At 40.9% G+C, this 20,085-nt stretch overlaps 1 protein-coding gene across 4 annotated transcripts in view; it reads right to left on the reverse strand.

The window, feature by feature from the left end:
- Positions 1 to 8,400: 8,400 nt before the first annotated feature.
- The window catches only part of STIL (STIL centriolar assembly protein), a 63,869-nt gene continuing 52,184 nt past the window's right edge, over positions 8,401 to 20,085 (reverse strand). For all 4 annotated transcript variants that reach the window (XM_039473988.2, XM_039473987.2, XM_074380778.1 and 1 more), the window contains exons 16-17: positions 18,752 to 19,005; positions 8,401 to 10,214 (exon numbers count right to left, since the gene is read on the reverse strand). In XM_039473988.2, coding sequence (XP_039329922.1) covers positions 9,428 to 10,214; positions 18,752 to 19,005 — 1,041 coding nt within the window. In that variant the 3' untranslated portion in view covers positions 8,401 to 9,427. The remainder of the gene's footprint in view (positions 10,215 to 18,751; positions 19,006 to 20,085) is intronic.

Genomic DNA, 20,085 nt, shown 5'->3' on the forward strand with positions numbered 1-20,085 from the left:
GGAGGCAGTGCAGGAGCAAATATATGTATGTTTTAAAAATAGGAAGAGGAACAAGGCCAGGCACTGTGGCTCACACCTGTAATCTCAGCACGTTAGGAGGCCAAGGCGGGCAGATCACCTGAGGTCAGAAGTTCCTGACCAACATGGACAAACCCCATCTCTACTAAAAATACAAAAATTAGCCAGATGTGGTGGCACATGCCTGTAACCCCAGCTACTCGGGAGGCTGAGGCAGGAGAATCGCTTGAATCTGGGAGGCAGAGGTTGTGGTGAGCTGAGATTGCGCCACTGCACTCGAGTGGTCAACAAGAGTGAAACTCCGTCTCAAAATAATAATAATAATAATAATAATAATAATAATAATAATAAGAGGAACAGAGACAGAATTGGAGAAAGAAATTGAGGAGAAGGGAAATCACCCCACCGGAACCTAGGCCATGAACCTGAAGGGAGTGGAACTGGCTAGCCCTCCTGGTCCTAGAAGCCAGCCACAGGGAAATGTGAAAGTACATCCTGTATCTCCTTGTGAGGAGAGAGAAATATTTCCATGATTGCATGAGCTGCGTCCCAGACCCTTCCTGGGACAGCCCAGGAAATACAGGCCTTAACGGGTATTTGGGGATGGGTAGACTCTCCCTATCTCCACAGAAGGTCTCTGTGCTGGGTGGGGAAGCAGGGCAAGCAGAGGTCTTGGAGAGTCACAGTACAGGCCCCTCCATGGTGGTTTAGGGTTGTGGAGCAAGTCACACATCAGGAGTGACTCAGCTATGAAACGTGAACCTGGTCCCCCTCCAACCAGCATCTAAGACCCAGTGTCACTTTATCAAGGTAGGAACATGGGTTTTAGGGAACTGAAGCACATGCTTACTTCAACCCGCTGCCCCCAAGGGATAAGGAGGAGAAAAACTTGAAGAACATGGGCTCTGAAGCCACACAGGCCAGAGTTCAAATCCTGACTTCCCCACTTACTTCACCGGTGTGGCCTTGGGTCTCCATTTCCTCACAGGGATAATCCCAGTCTGATGTTCAGATTAAGAGGATGGGTCACATGCCTGTAATTCTAGCACTTTGGGAGTCCAAGGTGGGCAGATCACTTGAGCCCAGTTCAAGACCAACCCTGGCAACATGGCGAAACCCAGTCTCTACTAAAAAATAAATAAATAAATAAAGTAAGCGTGAGATCTGGAACCAGACTGCCAAGATTTGAATCCTTGCATTGGCTGTGTAAACTTGGGGCACGTGACTTAACCTCTCTGTTCCTATTTTCTAGTCTACTAAATGGGAGATTAGAATAGTATCGGCTTCATACAGCTGTGAGAAATAAATGAGTTAACAAATGTAACAGCCTTAGAACATAGCAGGTGTGTTCAGTAAAGGTTAAGTATTGTTATTACTGACCGAGTTGTTGTGATGATTAGATGAAGGAATATGCGTAATAATGAATGCTTCCCTTTAGAACCTAGTGATTCCCAATGCCCCAAGCAAATAGCATTGGTTCCGTGGCAGGCAGTTTCTGGTCTTTAAAAAGATCTCTAAGAATATTTTCATTATCCTTCCCTCAATCTTATTCTTATTCTACCATCCTCAACCAGGAGTTTGTCACTGGTTGCAGGTCTTTTCTTCTGATTTGTCACACTTGGTAACTCTGAGTACTTCTGAGTGTCTGCATGTGAAGCTGCATATTTGCTTCCACTTACCGGGAAGGGCTATTGTGACGTCTAAATGAGATACTGAGCAAGGCTTTGTCAGTGTTAGATGAATATGATTCTGCACATACGTGTCTGAGCATGCACACATGCACACCTACAATAGGACCTAACAGCGCCTTCTCTTTCTTCATTACGCTCCCCAGAGTCTAGTAGGAGGCCCCTGACATAGCAGGAGCATTCAGCAGATCTTTTCCATGTAGCTCTTCCCTGGACAAGGGGATCGCACACAGTCCCTGTGCTTGAGGCGCTCCCAGGCTGGTTGTAGTACAAGTATAAATTCTTATACTACAGAATTTTCTTTTTTTTTTTTTTTTCCTCAACCTTGATCTCCTGGACTCAAGTGCTTCAGTCTCCCAAGTAGCTGGCATCCTACTCAGCTAATTATTTTATTTATTTTTTATCTTTTGTGGAGACAGAGCCTCCCTATGTTGCCCAGGATGGTCTCAAATTCCTGGGCTCAAGTGATCCTCCCTCTCAAAATGTTGGGATTATAGGCATGAGCCACCGTGCCCGGCCTGCTATGAAATCTCAGAGAAGGATAATATCACTTCCACATGAGGATTCCAGGAAGATTCCTTTTAGGATGGGAGTGGAGGCAGAGGTTTTGAAGGGTCCACAGGACTTTGAACCTGTAGAGAGTCTGGAGGCAAAGGGAGCAATGTAAGCAAAGGTAAGAAGGCTGGAGAGTGTCTGTGTCGCAGGGGCCTGCCTTTCTTTTCTGTCCTTATGGTATCTCCAGGGGAACAGAGAGGCCTGTGCTTGATTGCTCAGCACCTAACTTTCTGACTCACAGGCCATGGCATATGGTCAAATCTGGAAGGCTAGAGTCCTGAATTCCAGCCCTAGCTCTTGCTTAGGACATGGTGTGAACTTGAGCAGGTCCCATCTCTTCTTTGGACCCGAGGGTCCTCATGCGTAGGAGGACTAAGTGATTGTGGAAGGTCCTGCAGCTCTTACACTCTTGGATTACCTGATGTCATCTTTTCCATTGTGTTTGTCATTACCTCCCTCCCCCTCCCCTCTGTGGCCCCAGACCTCCTGTGAAGTGGCAGGACACAGAGCTCTCCCCAAATCCATCCTTTTCCTGGAGTTCTGCCTCTGACCAGGAAGTGGGAAAACAGGATTTCCTCTGAGGATATTCTGTGACCCAGACAGTTCCGGTTTGGGGAGTAGGGAGGAAGAGATAGGGAGCATCATCCAGGCTTTCAAAGCTGAAAGCACCTTTTCATGAATTTTATGTTTTGAGCTCCTTAGAAATGGAATGTGTAATTCAGCACTGAAGAAAGATATGTTGGTACTTTGAACAGATATTACTTAACATTGTTGTGAGGAAGACAGAATTCCCTTTTTCCTTTTAAATTGTGAAATATATTAAACATTATATTAAAAGTAAGGAAATCTCACTTCTGCCTGTGGAAATCCTTCAAAATCTTTCAGTGCGCAACTCCAGTGCTCTCTCTTGCAGGAAGCCTTTCTCTCTTCCGGATTTTCAAAGAACTGCTCACATATGATTTCAGCACCATCATTTCATACAATCACAGCATATCAAAGACACTCAGGGCTAACCCCTTCACCTCAAAAACTGGGAAACTAAAACCCAGTGACTTGTCCAATGTCACAGAGTTTGGGGCAGAGCAACAACAGGAAGCCAATTGTTGCTGACTCCTAATTTGGTGCTCTATCTACTTGTGTATCTTTTCTTTCCTATCTTTGGTTCCCTTCCTCAAACCCCCTCTTCCAAACGCTATACCTAGTCACAGCTCTCTGCTTTCGCCCAAGTGGTTCTGTCCATCAGAAAATATCCCCAGCTCCTCTTTTCTTTCCTGTTGCTTTTGATTCTGGAAAAATGTCATCACTCCTCTAGAATAGTCTCAAAATAACCTCCAGCTTCTCTTAAATTCTCACATGTTGTGTAGTTTCATTATAAGCACTTGCCTAATGGGATTGCTAATGTGTGCCTGTCTCTCCCTCATTAGACTGAGTTCCTATAGGGCATGTTTTGTTCATCGTCATAGGCTCAGCTTCTAGCTCGGTGTCCTGAAGGGTCATTATTTATCTGTTGAATGACTAGGTGCAAAAAAAAATACTGGTGTGGAGAAGAAAGGTGGAGGGAGTGGCTGCACTGGGCTAGATGCTGTGGAAGGACACTCGGCTGGTGTCCTGGTTGTTAACTCTAAGTGTGTGATTTTAGCCCAGTTATACTTTGTATCTGTCTGGTCATTGGTAAAAAGGGATTAATTTTGCCTGCCATACGTATTTCAGTAGAGTTTTGTTGTGAGAATTCCATGTGGAAAATATGTGGAAAAAGCACTTTGAAAAGTGTGAAGGAATCTGCAAATGTCAGACAGTATAAGGAAATTTATATTGCCTGTATATAAGGGCCTCTTAGTTAATCTAGGAGGCTAGGAAAGGTTCTGCCTTCATGAGCAATGCTTAGAAAACAAGGGCACAAAAGGAACTTTTCATTCCTTGAATTTCCTAGAGCCCTTCTACTACAGACTCAGTACTCATTTTATCACATTGTAAAATCATTGGAAGTGAACCCTTTAACATTAACAGAGCTGGGGTTGCCTATTTCAGAACACATGAGTAAAAAATAATTGCTTCTGGTCTTGGCTAAAGGGCAAGACTCTCTGAAGAAAAGGAAAGTGAAGCAGCTTGGAGGACCCTAGCACAGTATTTAAAGACAGCATTGGCTGGAGTATCTGAAATAATTTATTCAGCTCAAGATCTATTTCTTGCAGAAAGCTCTTTCTGAATTCCTTAGGCCTGAGAGTGATTTCTCAATGGCTTAGTAAGAACTTGAGTGCTAGGGTTATACTTAAGCTTGAATCTCTGGTAGCAAGTTACTTCCCTGAGGCCTTCCCTCAACTATGAGGATAACAATCACTGTCTTAGTCTGTTTTCATTGCCTAAAACAGATTATCTGAAACCAAGTAATTTATAAAAAGGAATGTATTCTTACAGTTATGGAGGCTGATAAGTTCAAGGTTGAGGGGCTGCATCTGGTGAGGGCCTTCTTGCTGGTGGAGACTCTGCAGAATCCCAAGGTGGCACAAGGCATCTAAGGTGAGGGGGCTAAGCATGCTAGCTCAGGTCTCTCTCCCTTTTCTTTTAAAGCCACCAGTCTCATTCCTAAGATAAACCAATAATCCATGAATCTGTGAATGGATTAACCCATTTAAGAGGGCAGAATCCTTATGAGCCAATCACCTCTTAAAAGCCTCACCTCTCAATACTGCCACACTGAAGATTAAGTTTCAACATGAAACTGAATCTTCATGGAGGGGACAAACATTCGAACCTTAGCTATCACCAACCAGGGTCAGCCAGGAGGCTTAAATGAACTAATGTATGTGAAGAGCTCTGCACAATGCCCTGTGAGCACACAGTAAGAATTACAAAGATGGAAGTGATCACCGTTACATTGTTGTGGCTCCTTAGAGTCTAGATGATCACTCATGTTGGCTTTTCGTCATACTCTCCTAACTGTTGTGACTATTTCCTGTGTATATCTGTTTTCCACAGAATCTTTACAGCTGGCAAAGGCAAGGATACTGTTTAACATGTCTACATCCACTTCTGTGGGGTAGGCTTAGCAAGGCAGAGGACAAAAGTGGAGCATGGAGTAATTGTTGATTTAAACTAATCAGCAAGAAGCTTAGAGGTTGAGTGAGGAGATTTTTGGTGAAGTGGGGGTAAGGGTGGGTTGCCAACTGGCTAGGACTCGGACCAACAGGTTTGTTTCCCAGAAGTTAGGTAATATAAGTTCCATCATGTTCCTATTCCATTTGAAGTAGCATCTATGTTCTCTTATAAACAGTATGCTGTGGGACTGGAGGAAAGAAATTCAGAGGTATGTCACTTAAGAGGCAAGTATCTCCAAGTTGTTTTTTTTCGTTTTTGTTTTTTGAGATAGAGTCTCGCCCTATCACCCAGGCGGGAGTGCAGTGGCTTGATGTCAGCTCACTGCAACCTCCACCTCCCTAGTTCAAGCAATTCCCCTGCCTCAGCCTACCAAGTAGCTAGGATTACAGGTGCACACACACCACCATGCCCAGCTAATATTTTTTGTTTTTTAGTACGCCCAGCTAATTTTTTTTGTACTTTTAGTAGAGACAGGGTTTCATCATGTTGGCCAGACTGGTCTCAAACACCTTACCTTAGGCAATCCACCTGCCTCGGTCTCCCAAATTGTTGGGATTACAGGCATGCGCCACGGCTCTCAGCCTAAAATTTTAAAATCCAATTTTCCCAGTACTAATGCTTTCTCTAAAGATGCCTAAAAGCTATCATAGCAAATAATTTCCCAAATAACTTGTGCTGCCATTTTTGAATTGCTCTAAAGAAACATCTGACACTGGGTAATTTATAAAGAAAAGAGGTTTGGGCTGACAGGGAGGTGGGTAGGTGCCATATACTTTTTAAGCCTTTAAATGACTAGATCACAACTGAAATCACTCACATCTTGAAGATAACACCAAACCATGAGGGACCCGCCCCTATGACTCAGCATTAGGGATTATAATTCAACATGAGATTTAGGTGGTAACAAACATCCAAACTATATCAACCTTCTTGTAGTGAAACACTGTAAGAACCTTCTAGAGTAGGCTTTGGTAATGGTTCCTCCTCTCTTGGCACTTATTTAGTAAAAAGACATTGTTTTGTTGAATTAATCTGCAGTCTAAATTCAAGCTCCAAAACTGCTTAGACATTTTATCTTTAATTAGATGTGGCCTTGGCCAGGTGTGGTGGCTCATGCCTGTAATCCTAGCACTTTGGGAGGCCGAGGTGGGTGGATCACCTGAGGTCAAGAGATCAAGACCAGCCTGGCCAACAGGGCGAAACCCCATATCTACTAAAAACACAAAAATTACCAGCTACTCGGGAGGATGAAGCAGGAAAATTGCTTGAACCCAGGATGTGGTTGCGGTGAGCCGTGATCGCGCCACTGCACTTCAGCCTGTGCGACAGAATGAGGTTCTGTCTCAAAAAAAAAAAAAAAAAAAAAAAAAAAAATTAGATGTGGCCTTAAATTGGATGTGATAATAAGTGATCAAATTAGACTTTGCCCAAAATGCTTAGGTTCCATTTTTACTATTAAGATAGCTTCTTATTTGGTATAAACATTACAAGGCTCCCAGTGATAAAGGTACATGATGAGGCTGTCAGTTAATTCACTTTGTTTTTTCAATAGTGTGCAATATAAATTGTATTTACACTCACTTGTTGAGTGAAACTGAGGGCTAAAGAGAACACACTTGAAGTGGTATTGACAATTCCATTACTTAAATTTATTCCAATAAAACATGTAAGTGATTTTTATGCTATTTATTAAAATAACTAAAGCCCAAACAATGTGCATGGAAACACAGGGCAAGACACGACCATTGTCATTTACATGCCTTAATTTTAACTAGAAAGAGCAATGATGTAGGGAAAGAGGCACTAACTGGGCCATGGTTCCAGTGGGGAACAGTAGGGAGCCACCATGTTACTACACTTGGGCTTGCTACTATGAAGTTTTTTCAGGTTGTCTCGGAAAGCCACAGTTGGGTTGGAAATGGATCCAAAGTCCATTTATTTCCAGTTTACATATCAACTTTGATATGAAACAATGACATCTCAATTTAACTTCAACAGAAAAGCTTTATCTTTCAAGTCTATGAGGACTTTTTCATTTATATTCAAAAATAACAATTTAAGACCTAACTTTTAAAAAGGTTGGGAGGGTGTGCCAAGAAATAACTGATACACTCAATGACTTGGATATACCTTAGGACATCATGCCAAGTGAAAACAGGTACACACACTACATGATTCCATTTATATATGATTCTCAAAATGCCAAAATTCTAGTAATGGAGAGATCACTGGCTATTGGGGGTTAGGGTTGGAGAGATGGTGTGTTTTAAAAGGGTAGCACTAGGGAGTTTGTCTTGATGGAATAGTTCTGTATGCTGACTATGGTAGTAGTTAATGTGATTCTATAAAAGATAAAATTTCAGGCAGGTGAGGTGGCTGAAGCCTGTAATCTCGGCACTTTAGGAGGCCATGGTGGGCAGATCATGAGATCGAATTTGAAACCAGCCTGGCCAACCTGAAGAAACCTCATCTCTACTAAAAATACAAAATAAGCCAGGCGTGGCGGCACATGGCTGTAATCCCACAGCTACTCGGGAGGCTGAGGCAGAATCACTGGAATCTGGGAGGCAGAGGTTGCAGTGGGCCGAGATTCCACCACTTCACTCCAGCCTGGGTGACAGAGGGAGATTCCATCTCAAAAAAAAAAAAAAAAAAGATAAAATTTCATGGCCAGGAGCGGGGTGGCTCACATCTGCAATCCCAGCACTTTGGGAGGCTGAGGCAGGTGGATTACTTGAGGTCAGGAGTGGATCCAGTCTCCAAGAAAAAATAAAAGATAAAATTTCATACAACTATACACCAAAAAGTAAATGAGTGCATATAAACACTTGTGAAACCTGAGGTCTGTGGTTCAGTTATTAACATTATATCCAATGTCAATTGCTTGGTTTTGCTCATTTACTATGCTTATGTAAGCTATTATCACTCGAGGACACTGGAAGAGGGTTATACGTGAACTCACTCTATTATTTTTGTAATTTGGGGGCAGTCTAAGAGCTTTTTTTAAAAAGCAGGGAATAAACTGTAACAGAGAACAAAGGAAAACAGTCAATCTAGACATTTTTATTGTTATATTAAAAATATTAAGACATTTGAAAAACTCAGAAAGTTTATAAAACACACTCATACTCAGTAATTTTCTTATTCTTTGATAGCCAGTGCTACGTGTTGAAGACGTTACACTAAAACCAACCCACCACACTGCAAAAAGTTGTATCTCCAGAGTTTAATAAACATGCATCCTAATTAAGAGGAAATATACTCTTGTATAAAAGAATGTACGTTATTTTTATTAAGTTATTTTTTAAAATAACTTTTCCCTTAAACTCAGGAAGGGCTGATTTTGCTAATTTACCCAACAGCCTGATAACTTATGTTCTTTTAGTGATATGGGATACATGCAGAGATTCAATATGCTAGAACTTCTTAAAATGTACAGTATAGTTGGGCGTGGTGGCTCACTTCTGTAATCCTAGCACTTTGGGAGGCCAAGGTGGGCAGACCATCTGAGGTTAGGAGTTCAAGACCAGCCTGATCAATATGAAGAAACCTCATTTCTACTAAAAATGCAAAATTAGCCAGCTGCAGTGGCACATGCCTGCAATCCCAGCTACTCAGGAGGCTGAGGCAGGAGAATCACTTGAACCCAGGAGGCAGATGTTACTGTGAGCCAAGATTGCACCATTGCATTCCAGCCTGGGCAACAAGAGTAAAACTCCATCTCAAAAAAAAAAAAAAAAAAAAAAAAAGTCCAATATAAAAGAGCAATTGAGATTCAGAGCTGGATAGTATCTGCCTACTTAAATTTTTTGGAATAACTAATCTCAGGGCTTGTTTTTAACTATTTCTTTGATGTTGAACAGCTCTATTTGAGGAATGAGAACTTATTCCTATCACTAGCCAGCCATTTCATTGAAAAAGTCACTCTTTGCAATTGGCTGCTTTTACCAAGAAACAGACTGACTCCAGAATGATTAGGAAATCCCAAACTACCACAAGGCTCTCTGGCTTCCCTAAGCATCTTCAGGAGACACTCTGATCCTGTATTAAATGGGCAGGGAGTTGAAAGACTAAAATAATTTTGGTAACTGTCTGAGACGTTTTATATCTAAGAAGGTGCCTACTGAATTCATGCTATTCATCTGCTTTAGAGTTTCAGAAGGTTGCAAACTTTCAGGAAAAATTGCAACGTCCCCTTCATTTTCTTTCTCAGGATGTTGAGTGAACTCTGCTTTCCCAGTTCGAAGGTTCACTGCAGGACTTGGTTTAAGGTTCTTTAATAAGAAAGCTGGCTTTTCAGTCAGCTGCTGTTTGGCTTTTGACTGCAAAACTTCATTTGTAATATTTCTCAATACTGGCATATCTGTGTTGGTGCCCACAGATTCACAATTGGAACAATTAATTATTTCATGGTCGTTCTTAGAAGGCTCTTTCTGACCACCAAGCTCTTCAGGTGTGGAAGTAAGGTTCTGATTCAATAAATGTTCACTCTTGCTATCTGCATTGTCGGGAGGCTCCTCTTCATCTTCACTATTGTCACTGCTTTGTAGTAGTCCGTATCTCCTCATATACTTTTTGGTCGCAAATGACATGTTGTTTGGTGAAATTAAACTAAGCCCCACTGTGCTTCTGTCTGTATTAATATGGAGAAGGCTGAATGGGTCACAATTATTTTGGTTTGATCGAGTGACAGACAGTTGTGAGAGCTGATTTTCATTTAAATATTTCAGAGCTATAGCATTTGCCTCCATGCTTAAATCCACACCATTGGGGCTTAAGCCACTCATGCCAACATTAGCAAATGACATGCAGTTTAATCCAGAGATCACTGCTTCTGGGCTGATGCATGCTAACACACTGAAAGACACAAAGTAGTAAGCCATCACTTATCATACTCTGAGAAATAAATAGTTCTCAATGTGTTCCATTCTATAAAAGCAACAAAAGATCTTTAACTTTAAGTTCATGGTCCTTTTATATAAGTATTCAGACATTAAGTCTTGATGATCCAGATACACAAAGGATATAGTGGTCCAAACACTGTACCCAGCAGTGTGCTGCAATCTCAGCACATGGGGTCACTGAGGTAGGAGGATTGCTTGACGCCCGGAGTTAATCAGCCTAGGCAACATAGCAAGATCTTGTCTCCACAAAAAATTTAAAAATTTGCCAGGCATGGTGGCACACATTTGTAGTCCCAGCTACTTTGAGAGGCTGAGGCAGAAGGATCACTTGAGCTCAAGAGTTCAAAGTTACAGTAAGCCATGATCGTGCCACCGCACTCCAGCCTGGACAACCGAACAAGACCCTGTCTCTTAAAAAAAAAAAAAAAGGGGTGGAGGGGAGGGGATAAAAATAATAGCCTAGGCCGGGCACAGTGGCTCACGCCTGTAATCCCAGCACTGTGGGAGGCTGAGGTGGGCAGATAATGAGGTCAAGAGATCAAGACCATCCTGGACAACATGGTGAAATCCTGTCTCTACAAAAAATACAAAAAAAAAATTAGCTGGGCGTGGTGGCATGCACCTGTCATCCCAGCTACTCAGGAGGCTGAGGCAGGAGAATTGCTTGAACCCAGGAGGCAGAGGTTGCAGTGAGCCAAGATTGCACCACTCCACTCCAGCCTGGCGCCTGGCAACAGAGCAAGACTCTGTCTCAAAAAATAAAATTAAAATTAAAATACTAATTAAAATACTAATAATAATAGCCTAGAAGGTAAACCATGACTTACAGGTTGAAAGTGGAATACAAATTAATTTTCCTAAATCTGTATATCAGTCATGGTTTTAAGACCAAATACAAGGCCCCAAATGTAAAAGTCATTCAACATAGCTATGAGTCATTTAATTTATAACTAGTAACCCAAACAGTACAAGAGATCAACTAATGATTAATGTAAAGTAAAACATAAAAATAAAATCAAACACAAAACACATTTGATTATATAACAGTACAAGCCTTGGTAAGTAGCTCAGAAAATTAAATTGTTCATAGTTGAAGAGATTCCATTTGTAATGAATAAAAAACATCAACCGGTCTCTAGATATATACACACACAGGAACACTTTTTTTATTAGATATAATCTTTAACTCACTTTGATTAGTGTTAAGTCAACTGACTTACCTTTTCCTTAATATCACATATACAATAAATAGCTACTAATTTTTTTGAAACAGGATCTTGCTCTGTTGCTCAGTCTAGAGTGCAGTGGCAACTGCAAGTCATTTACTAATGTTGGCACAATTACAGACCCAGGCCTGTCTCAAATTCCCAAGGTCAAGCAAGCCTCTCTCCTCGAACTCCCAAAGTGTTGGGATTACAGGCGTGAGCCACTGCACCCAGCCCACTAATTACCGAGTTCCTATATATGCTATATCCCTACTCTGCTAAATGCTTTACATGCATTATTTGTATAGATTCCTCAGAGTAACCTTTCTCAGGGAGGTATTCCCTATCAAATATTTCTATCCTATTCTTCATTTCAACACTTTACATTCATTCCCTTTCCCCTGATTTTTTAGCACTTATCACTATCTATACATTGAATATATACATCTATATATTCAATCAATGCTCAATTCTTATTGTCTAGCACTCTCATGAAAGCCAATGAGGGCAGAGTTTTCCCTATTCCAACCCCCACTGCAGTATCTTCAATGCTTAGAACACAGAGTAGGCACTCGGCAAGTATTTGTTGAATGAATAAAAGAAGTAGGTACTATTGTTATATTTATTCTCAGTTGAGAAAACTAAGGAATAGAGATTCGAGCTAATTTCCCCAAAGCTGAACAGCTAGTACCCAGCAAGCTGAGATAATCTATGCCTGTCTTACTCTCTGGGGCTCTATAACCACTGTTTTACTGTACTGTATTCAGTAACTTGGAGTTTTTCTATCAGAGTCCTTTGTGCACTATTTTTGTTGTGGTGAACATTATATTCTAGTCAAAGAATATGCTATGGCTTTCTACATCATGCCATGAAGAAATGTAGCTGTTTTATATGTGCTAGCCACTGCTTGCATTCACAGACCCACAAAAATCAAATTACCATTATATACTTTCATTCTTATAAGCATGTGAAATTTGGAAGAAACTATTGCCAATCATTAGTATTCCCTGAAACCAGTGATGTCATCACCAAACAATGGATCGGTGTGCTCAATAATGCTGGTCTTTGTAACCTTGAAATTCTCCCTTAATCTTCTTGGTACTTAATACTTTGAAGACTATTTTAATAAGATGAAAGAGATACTATTAATTTATCCAGACATTATTCTTTTATTAATAGTGACAATATTTTTTGAAGTATTTTTCTACTTTGCCTACTTCCTCAGTCTATAGATAATATTAATGTAAATATTTTGATAAGAATAAATAAAAACTTCTAATTAAAAATATTAAATATTTAAAGAAAACAGGTCTAATTTATGTTTTTTGTTTGTTTGTTTGTTTTTTAAGACCAGGTTTCACTCTGCCACTAAGGCTGGAGTGCAGTGGTGCAATCATGGCTCACTATGGCATCGACCTCCCAGACTCAAGTGACTCTCCTACCTCAGCCTCCAAAGTAGCTGGGACTACAGGTGTATGCCACCATGCCCAGCTAACCAAAACTTTTTCTTTTTGCAAAGATGGGGTCTCACTATGTTGTTCAGGCTAGTCTTGAACTCCCGGGCTCCAGTGATTCTCTCATCTCAAACTCCCAAAGTACGGGATTACAGGTGTGAGCCACCATGCCCAGCCTCTAATTTTAACTAGATCTTCTTTTACGGAATGGTTAAAAGATCCATAAATTAGTCAGTTTAGAAGGCTATTCAAGTTTCAGTGCCTAACACAAGATAGCCAACTTCAACTTGGAGGGCAGAGCAGGGGCTATGAGACATAGTTATTTTAATAGCAAAATAAATCAAGACAGGTACAGTGGTATGCACACCTGTAGTCCTAGCTTCTCAGGAGCCTGAGGCAGGAGGATTGCTTGAGCCCAGGAGTTCAAGGGGCCAGCCTAGGCAAAATAGAGACCACATCGCTTAAAAAAAAAAAAAATTGATAGTACTCAGAACCAAAGCATATAAACACTTAGGGTAATTAAGATAAAAAGCAAAAAGGAAGCCACTCCACTAAGCAAATCCTTTTTTTTCTTCTTTTTTTTTTTTTAAGATAGGGTTTCACCATATTGGTCAGGCTGGTCTCAAACTTCTGACCTCAGGTGATCCACCCACCTCAGCCTCCCAAAGTGCTGGGATTACAGGCCTGAGCCACCATGCCCAGCCACTAATCAAATCCTAAAAGCCTAAGCACAAATTATACCTATGTTAAAATCTCATTAGATGTGCAGTCACAAAGGAATGATGAAAGTCCATGAATAAATTCGAGTAAGAGAGCCAGCCACATGCCAACAATTTAAGCAAAGCTCTAAAATTATTCCAACTCAGATGAAAATCAAGACCCCCGTCTCTACAAATAAAAATAAGCTTGGTGTGGTGCTGCACATCTGTAGTCCCAGCTACCTACCTAGGAAGCTGAGGTGGGAGGATCACTTGAGCCCAGGAGATTGAGGCTCCAATGACTATAACTGTACTCCAGCCTGGGCAACAGAGCGAGACCCCGTCTCTCAGAAAAAAAAAAAAAAAAAAAAAAAGTCAACTTTGATTCATTACGCTGTTTGAATCCAGATTAGTTATCTACTACTTATCCTACACAGAGTTTTTCAAATATTAAGCAGATAGCCAGGAAGCAGGGTAAAGAAGCAACTAGAGAGACTGCTTGATACAGGTTTTGAATTTAAAAGGTCACTCCAAGTGGAAACCTACATGTAGAAGTTGCTTCCAGACCTCGAACCCACAATCTACATTTCCTGCACAATTTCTAGGTATGTCTGGCACTCTCTTTCCCTGCCTTCCTGCCTCTAGCATTCTATTAACAGGAAAGTAGAAAGCAAGTATTCCTTTCCCTGCCTTAGCCACTCTTCTGGTGGGAGGATGTGCTCCTGGAGTCCAGAATTGTAACATGAAATGAGTTTTCACACAAATACAATGATGAAAGATGGCTAGTTTACAGAGCTAGAAGAGCAAATGGATTATAAGGATTAGTTTCCTAGAATATTTAACCTATAATTTGTAACACTGTTTCTACAGAAAAATTTGTCTTAAATTCTAAACAACTGCCTCGTAAACTTTTAGTGTATCAGTTATGCTACACCTACACATGTTAAAAAGATAAAAATATAAGGTCATAAATACCAATAGTAAATACTACAGAGACACTAAAAATGAACCTTCATTGTAAGCTTCAGTGATCACCTGAATAGAAGGAATGTCATTCAGTCAGCCAAATGACTCACTGAAGGTCCACTAAGTTAGTGGTAGTGGCAATGAGGATTTAGAACTATTTAAAATCTTGCTGAAAAGGCTGTCACAAATACATGCTACAATTTACTAAGAACAAGGTATTTTAAAAGGATAAAACATCAACACTCTCTGAGAGGTCCAGGAAACTTTGACCAAAGGAGTGACATTTGAGTTCAGCTTTGAAGAATAAGAAGGATTCTGGCCAGCAGAAAGGTAAAAAAGAACGTCTCAAACCAGGCACGAAACCAGGCACAGTGGCTCACACCTATAATCCTAGCACTTTGGAAAGGCAGGTGGATCACCTGAGGTTGGGAGTTTGAGATCAGCCTGACCAACATGGAGAAACCCCATCTCTAGTAAAAATACAAAATTAGCCGGGCATAGTGGCACATGCCTGTAATCCCAGCTACTCAGGAGGCTGAGGCAGGAGAATCACTTTAACCTGGGAAGTGGAGGTTGCAGTGAGCCGAGATCATGCTATTGTACTCCAGCCTGGGCAACAAGAGTGAAACTCCATCTCAAAAAAAAGAGAGCATCTTAGATCAAAGTAACATCAAGGAATCCTGCAAAAGCCAATAGTAAATAGGCTAGAACTTGGTAGGGAGTGGTAGGACATTATACTAAAAAACAAAGTCAAACTGAAACAACACAAATTAATCTGGAATAGGACATTCCAGACATAAGCGTAAGATAACTGGCAAATAAAATTTGACTCTTATAAGAGCAACGGCCGGGCGCGGTGGCTCAAGCCTGTAATCCCAGCACTTTGGGAGGCCGAGGCTGGTAGATCACAAGGTCAAGAGATCGAGACCATCCTGGTCAACATGGTGAAACCCCATCTCTACTAAAAATACAAAAAATTAGCTGGCCATGGTGGTGCGTGCCTGTAATCCCAGCTACTCAGGAGGCTGAGGCAGGAGAATTGCCTGAACCCAGGAGGCAGAGGTGAGCCAAGATCGCGCCATTGCACTCCAGCCTGGGTAACAAGAGCGAAACTGTCTCAAAAAAAAAAAAACAACAACAACAACTACTGCAGTACAGTTTCATATGACACAGAGATGACAGCACCTGTCTGTGGTCCTAGCTACTCAAGAAGCTGAGGCAGGAGGATGGTTTGAGCCCAGGAGTTTGAGGTTATAGTAAATTATGATTGTACCATTGTACTCCAGCCTGGGTGACAGGCCTGGGCAACAGAGCAGGATCCTATCTTTAAAAACTAAAAAATTTAAAAATATATAGAAAATGTATCAACAATATAACTTTTTTTTTTTTTTTTTTTTGAGACGGAGTTTCGCTCGTTACCCAGGCTGGAGTGCAATGGCGCGATCTCGGCTCACCGCAACCTCCGCCTCCTGGGTTCAGGCAATTCTCCTGCCTCAGCCTCCTGAGTAGCTGGGATTACAGGCACGCACTACCATGCCCAGCTAATTTTTTGTATTTTTAGTAGAGACGGTGTTTCACCATGTTGACCAGGATGGTCTCGATCTCTTGACCTTGTGATCCACCCGCCTCGGCCTCCCAAAGTGCTGGGATTACAGGCTTGAGCCACCGCGCCCGGCCAATAATATAACTTTTATAACATTAAGATATATTTTGTCTGAATTGGCACAAATCTTTAAATGGGGCCATTTTAATGTAGAGTAACTATGACACAGTATGAAAATACTCCTAAAGTTAGCTACCTTTCCTATGTGATTCCATTGCATTCTATATCCTTCCATTTCATAGCAGGCATAAAAGATATTGACTATCTGTGTCTTCCCCACTGAACTATAAACTCTGAGAACAAAGATGTCTTTCTTTACCAGGTTATCTTGTGTATCATGCTATCTCATGTAAGCTGGCTCACAGGAGAAACTCAATATATATTTGTTGAAGTAAATGTATTTGTGAAATGATAGCTGGCACACATGTATATATGTAGCAGCTCTAACAAGAGGGAAAGGGTTAAAATACATAGCCTCTATCTTACAACATGGATAAAAACCTCAAAAATGCTAGCTCACTCTTCTGCACTATTGGTAGGAATATAAACTGATACAACTATTTAGTAAGCAATGGTAGTGTCTACTAAGACTTTGAATGCACATACTCATTGATCCTGCCTACCTATGAATTTATCCTCCAAAGATACTTGTACCTGTAGAATGATGTTCACTTAGCATTGTTTGAAATAACAAATAAGAGATTTCGCCTAACGGGCCATAATAGAGCATTGGAGTTCAATATATTCTAATACCAGGGTATAAAAAAATATTATGCAGCTGTTTAAATACATGAGAGAACTGTATATAACTATAAGGAGAAGTATCCAAGATATTATAATATTAAGTTAAAAAAAAAAAAAGGCCAGGCACTGTGACTTACGCCTGTACTCCCAGCACTTTGGGAGGCTGAGATGGGCAGATCATGAGGTCAAGAGATCAAGACCATCCAGGCCAACATGGTGAAGCCCCGTCTCTACTAAAAATACAAAATTTAGCTGAGCATGGTGGCACACGCCTGTAGTCCCAGCTACTCGGGAGGCTGAGGCAGAAGAATAGCTTGAACTGGGGAGGCAGAGGTTGTATTAAGCCAAAATCGTGACACTGCACTCCAGCCTGGTGACGGAGCAAGATTTCATCTTAATTAAAAAACAAACAAAAAACACACAAGCCAGGAGCACTGGCTCACGGCTATAATCCTACCTACCACGGCTATAATCCTACCTAGCACTTTGGGAGGCCAAGGTGAAAAGATTGCTTGAGTCTAAGAGTTTGAGACCAGACTAGGCAACATAGCAAGACCCAATCTCTACAAAAAATAAAAAATTAGCCAAGTAGTGGTGCATGACTGTAGTCCCAGCTACTCAAGAGATCAACTGAGTCCAAGAGCTTCAGGCTGCAGTCAGCCGTGATCATGTCACTGCACTCCAGCCTGGGTGACAGAGCAAGACTGTCTCAAAATTAAAATAGTAACAGAAAAAAATCAAATCTTAAAGCTTATCATACACATATATACTTAAACATTCATGGAACATTTCTAGAATACAAAAGAAATGGTTAAGAGAAGTAACTTTGGAAGAGTCAGACAGAAATGTGGGGAGTAGTAGCTTTTGCGTTTTAATCTTACACTGTCTTGTGTATTGTTTGTTTTTTAAAATCATGAATTTTTTTTATTACTTTTTAAATTAGAAAACAAAAAACAACAGAAAATATGCTGGCCTTAATAATATAATCTTGAGATTTTATTTTCTTTTTAGTAATGTATGTGCTTTTTTTTTTTTTTTTTTTTTGAGATGGAGTTTCACTCTTGTTGTCCAGGCTAGAGTGCAATGGCGCAATCCCAGCTTACTGCAACCTCCACCTTCCGGGTTCAAGTGATTCTCCTGCCTCAGCCTCCAGAGTAGCTGGGATTACAGGCATGCACCACCATGCCCAGCTAATTTTTTTATTTTTAGTAGAGGCAGGGTTTCTCCATGTTGTTCAGGCTGGTCTCGAACCCCCAACCTCAGGTGCTCTGCCCACCTCAGCCTCCCAAAGTGCTAGGATTACAGGTGTGAGCCACCATGCCCAGCCATAAGTTATGTGCTGGGGTCATCTTTGGTAGAAAGGAATCTGAACAGAAGAACATGACCAGTTGGGCACATTCCTAGGAAAAGGTAATGATTTTGCTTTTTAGATGGCACAATTGTATAACTATACATCCAGTAGCTGGAACAGACCTTATCACCTCCAGAAAGACTTTTCAGACACTGCCAAATGAAACTCCTTTCTCTTTCCTCAAGACTCCTAAATACTTTGCTGGCCTATTCGGCCAGGAGTCATCCCATAATCTCTCTCAAATTACTTATGCATATAACCCTCTCTCCCACAAAAACAAAGAATCTCTTATTTATCATGTGTATGGTAGACCCTGAATAAATGATTAATCAACTGAACTGAGGCACAAACATACCTTTTCTGATGAGATTGGCATAATACATCTAAAATTTATTCATCTAGTCAATGATGGGTAAAAATAGAGAAATTAAAATTTATTCACCCTTTAAAGCAAAATTTTAAAAGTTACCTGGCATGATCCACATTATGTGCATTTTTCTTCACTTTAGTAGGAGAATCAATTTTTACTCCAAGGCTTCTTAGTTGCTTAAGAGTTGCACTAAGAACACAATCTTTGTCTACTAGTCTTGAATGATGATGTGTTTTTTTCTTTGTATGGTAAACGTTTTGGGTTCTGGTGCATTCATGGCTGATAATTACTGCTTTGGTAGATGGCTGCTCAGTTTCCTTGGAGGAATTATATAATAGGTGGTTTACTTGACCCTGACAAAAACAAACAAACAAACAAAAATTTGAAAAATCACTATTAACAATGTTAGGGCTGGGTACGATGGTTCATGCCTATAATCCCAGTACTTTGGGAGGCCGAGGCAGGAGGATCACTTGAGCCCAGGAGTTCAACACCCTGGACAACACAGCGATACTCTAACTCTATAAAAAACTAAAAATCAGCTGGGCATGGTGGCATATACCTGTTGTTTCAGCTACTAAGGAGGCTGAGGCAGGAAGACCACTTAAGCTACAAGGCTGAGGCTGTAGTGAGCCATGATTGTGCCACTATACTCTATCCTGGGTGACAAAGTGAGACTGTCTCTAAAAAATAAAAATTTTTTAAAATTTAGAAAGTTAAAAAACAATTTTATGTTAAGACCTTAATGATACCATAAGTAAAGAGCATGGAAAATCAAAATAATATCATCTTATCAAATTCTACAAAGCATCAAGTAGGCAGGCATTATGGAATTATTTGCAGGTATTATGGGGTTTTTATAGAAACACATCCTAATGAACAATTTCATCAGACCCCAGAGAAAACAGAATGTTTGTTCAGACTTCATTCACTTAAAAACCAACATAGGCTGGGCATGGTGGCTCACCCCTATAATCCCAGCATTTTGGGAGGCTGAGGCAAGCGGATCACTTGAAGTCAGGAGTTCAAGACTGGCCTAGCCAACAGGGTGAAACTCTGTGTCTACGAAAAATACAAAAAGTAGCTGGGTGTTGTGGCATGTGCCTGTGGTCACAGCTATTCAGGAGGCTGAGGCATGAGAATCACTCGAACCCGGAAGGCCCAGGTTGCAGAGAGCCAAGATGGTACCACTGTACTCCAGTCAGGGCAAAAGAGTGAGACTCTGTCTCAAAAATAAAATAAAATGAAAAATAAATAAATAAATAAAAATAAAAACCAACATATTTAAAACTCATTTGAGCACAGGTGCATAGCTCATACCTGTAATCCCAGCACTTTGGGTGGCTGAGGCGAACAGATCACTTGAGGTCTGGAGTTTGAGACCAGCCCAGCCAACATGGCAAAACCCGGTCCCAATTAAAACTACAAAAATT

This window comes from Saimiri boliviensis, chromosome 11, assembly GCF_048565385.1.
Source record: "Saimiri boliviensis isolate mSaiBol1 chromosome 11, mSaiBol1.pri, whole genome shotgun sequence".
Taxonomy (NCBI): domain Eukaryota; kingdom Metazoa; phylum Chordata; class Mammalia; order Primates; family Cebidae; genus Saimiri; species Saimiri boliviensis.